The sequence below is a fragment of the Thamnophis elegans genome, chromosome 9 (assembly GCF_009769535.1).
Source record: "Thamnophis elegans isolate rThaEle1 chromosome 9, rThaEle1.pri, whole genome shotgun sequence".
Classification (NCBI taxonomy): Eukaryota; Metazoa; Chordata; class Lepidosauria; order Squamata; family Colubridae; genus Thamnophis; species Thamnophis elegans.
Genome location: NC_045549.1, coordinates 11300970 through 11303469, shown reverse-complemented (window position 1 = coordinate 11303469; position 2500 = coordinate 11300970). Strand labels below are relative to the sequence as shown.

The window sequence follows — 2500 nt, the reverse complement described above, 5'->3', positions numbered from 1 at the left end:
AGAGAAGAGAAGGGAGGGAAGGGGAGAGGAGAAAAGAGAAGAGAAGAGAGAAGAGAGGACAGAGAAGGGAGGGAAGGGGAGAGGAGAGAGAAGAAGAGAGAAGAAGAGAGGAAAGAAGAGAAGAGAGGAGAGGGAAGAGAAAAGAAAGAGAATAGAATAGAATAGAATTCCCAAATTGCATATTGACTCCTTCAAAAGGAGCATACCTCATTTAGAGCCCCAGATCAAACTAACCACAAATAAAGGTCTCAGAGGCGAGTTTTCAATCCTGGGACATCAAGTTGGTCATCCCTATCCTAGCTACGAAGTTTATTCAGAAAATCTGGGTTGAAAGAGGCATTTTGGCAAATCTTTAATGGGTGTTTACTTTTTCCCACTAGATTGGAGCACCTCGCCACAAGCGGTGCAATGGAGTTGTCCCCTATTGTCACTCAACCACAATGTCACAGTACCACAAGGAGTTTTGAGTGGCAGACTGAACTCTGTGACTGCGGCGATGACTGCAACATCTGTGAGTGAATCCTTGCGTGATGGAGTTGTATCCTTGTTCTTCCTTTGAATGTTGATCCAGCTGTGAGCAAAGACTTTCTGCACTCGCTTCCTATCAACGTGGGATGGAATCAGAAATTCAGAACAAGTTAAATTGATTAATTAGGTATCATTAAGGGAGTGTCAGTCCTTAGCAGCCACATAAATAGATTTTCTCCCAGGCAAACCATCTCCAACTAGGTCAGGGGTATCAAACTCACGGCCTGCGGGCCAGATGCGTCACATGCCGGTCCTAGCCCCGCCCGGTTTAGCGAAGAGGGGGAAAGTCCCGATACGTCACGTGATGAGAGTTTGACACCCCTCAACTAGGTCCTTCCAACAACATACTCATAGCCACCGAATCTATCCATCTTCTTCTCTCACTGTTTCTCCACTTTGGAAACTTTAAGATGTGTGAACTTACCGTATTTTTTGGACTAATATAAGATGCACTTTTTTTGTCTCCCAAAAGGGGGTGAAAATTTCTGTGCATCTTATAGAACGAATATAGCCAAAACTTTGCCCACCCACAGGCGATTTTTTGGTCTATTTTGGGGGCTTTGGGGGGGGCTTTTTTCGGCCTTTTTCCGGCCTTTTTGGCCCATTTTTAAGGCTTTCTTTGGCCTGTTTTTGAGGCTTTTTTTCGGCCCATTTTTCCCCCAAAATGGCCCCCAAAAGCCTAAAAAACGGGGCAAAGCCTAAAAATGGACCCCCAAAGCCTCAATGGGCTGAAAAAAGCCTCAAAAATGGGCTTTCCATCTTTCCCAACACCAAGGTCTTTTCCAGCGAGTCCTTTCCTCTCATTTGGAAAAAAGCCTTGAAAATGGGCTTTAAAAAGCCTCAAAAATGGGCTGGAACCCCGCCCCTCAAAAATGGGTTGAAGAAAAGCCCCCAAAACAGGCCAAAAAAGCATCAAAAAAGGGCTTAAAAAGCATCAAAAATGGGTAGAAAAAAAGGCTGGGAAATGTCTGAATAAAGCCCCCCTCCCAAAAAAAGGCTGAAAATGGGGCTCATGGAGTTTTGTTTTCCTCTTCTAAATTTAGGTATGTCTTATAGTCAGTGCATCTTATAATCTGAAAAATGCAGTAATTCTCAGAATTCCCTAGTCCCCATGTAAGAAGGACACAGTGTCCATCCTGCTGATGAAGAAGTGTGGGATGATACCTCCTTACAAAATCTTCTCCTGGGTGATTGCAATGTAAGAATTCTGAAGCAACACACCCATTAGAGAGACACACCTTCGGCTAACATGTAATAATTCCAGATATGAATAAGCAAGAGCTTTAAGTCATGTACACCTTGTTGATCTAGAAAACGGTGGCCCAATGCAGTTGGAAATTTCTGGTTCACAGGAGGCTATTATGAAAGTTTATTGTTCCTTTAAATAGGCTTCCCTAAATGGCTTCTGCAACGTTGAGTCTTCCGGAAGGGTGGGGATGACAACTTCCAATTCTGAGACATCACGGCCAGAGCTATTAGCCGTGTCTACATATTTTGTAATCCCCACCCTTCTGGAACACACCAGCTTGGAGAATTCTGTTCTTAAGAACAAGCAGAGCAGCTTTCCTTTGAGCCATGTGGCACAGTGGTTAGAGTGCAGTACTGCAGGCTACTTCTGCTAACTGCCAGTTGCCTGCAATTTGGCAGTTTGAATCTCACCAGGCTCAAAGTTGACTCAGCTTTCCATCCTTCCAAGATGGGTAATGTTCTAACCTCGGCTTCCCCAAACCACGAAGCAAACTCCTGGTCCCGACAAAAACCCCTTTTATTAATTGACTGTGAATTCTGCTCATTCACATCCAGCAAAGTCTTTCAAGGGAGGATTTACAGTCACAGACCTTATCTGGCTTGGAGAGCTGCCAGGCCGAGATCTGCAAAACTTGACAAGGAGTCTCAGAGAATCACAAACCAATTAAGCAAACTAATTGTCTCCTGCAAACTCCACTCCCCTTTCGCTCCTCTTTTATTTCCT

General features: G+C 44.4%; 1 protein-coding gene across 1 annotated transcript in view; it reads left to right on the top strand.

The window, feature by feature from the left end:
* Positions 1–255: 255 nt before the first annotated feature.
* The window catches only part of LOC116512913 (placenta-specific gene 8 protein-like), an 11603-nt gene continuing 9358 nt past the window's right edge, over positions 256–2500 (top strand). The window contains exon 1 of the mRNA XM_032223607.1: positions 256–511. Coding sequence (XP_032079498.1) covers positions 409–511 — 103 coding nt within the window. The 5' untranslated portion in view covers positions 256–408. The remainder of the gene's footprint in view (positions 512–2500) is intronic.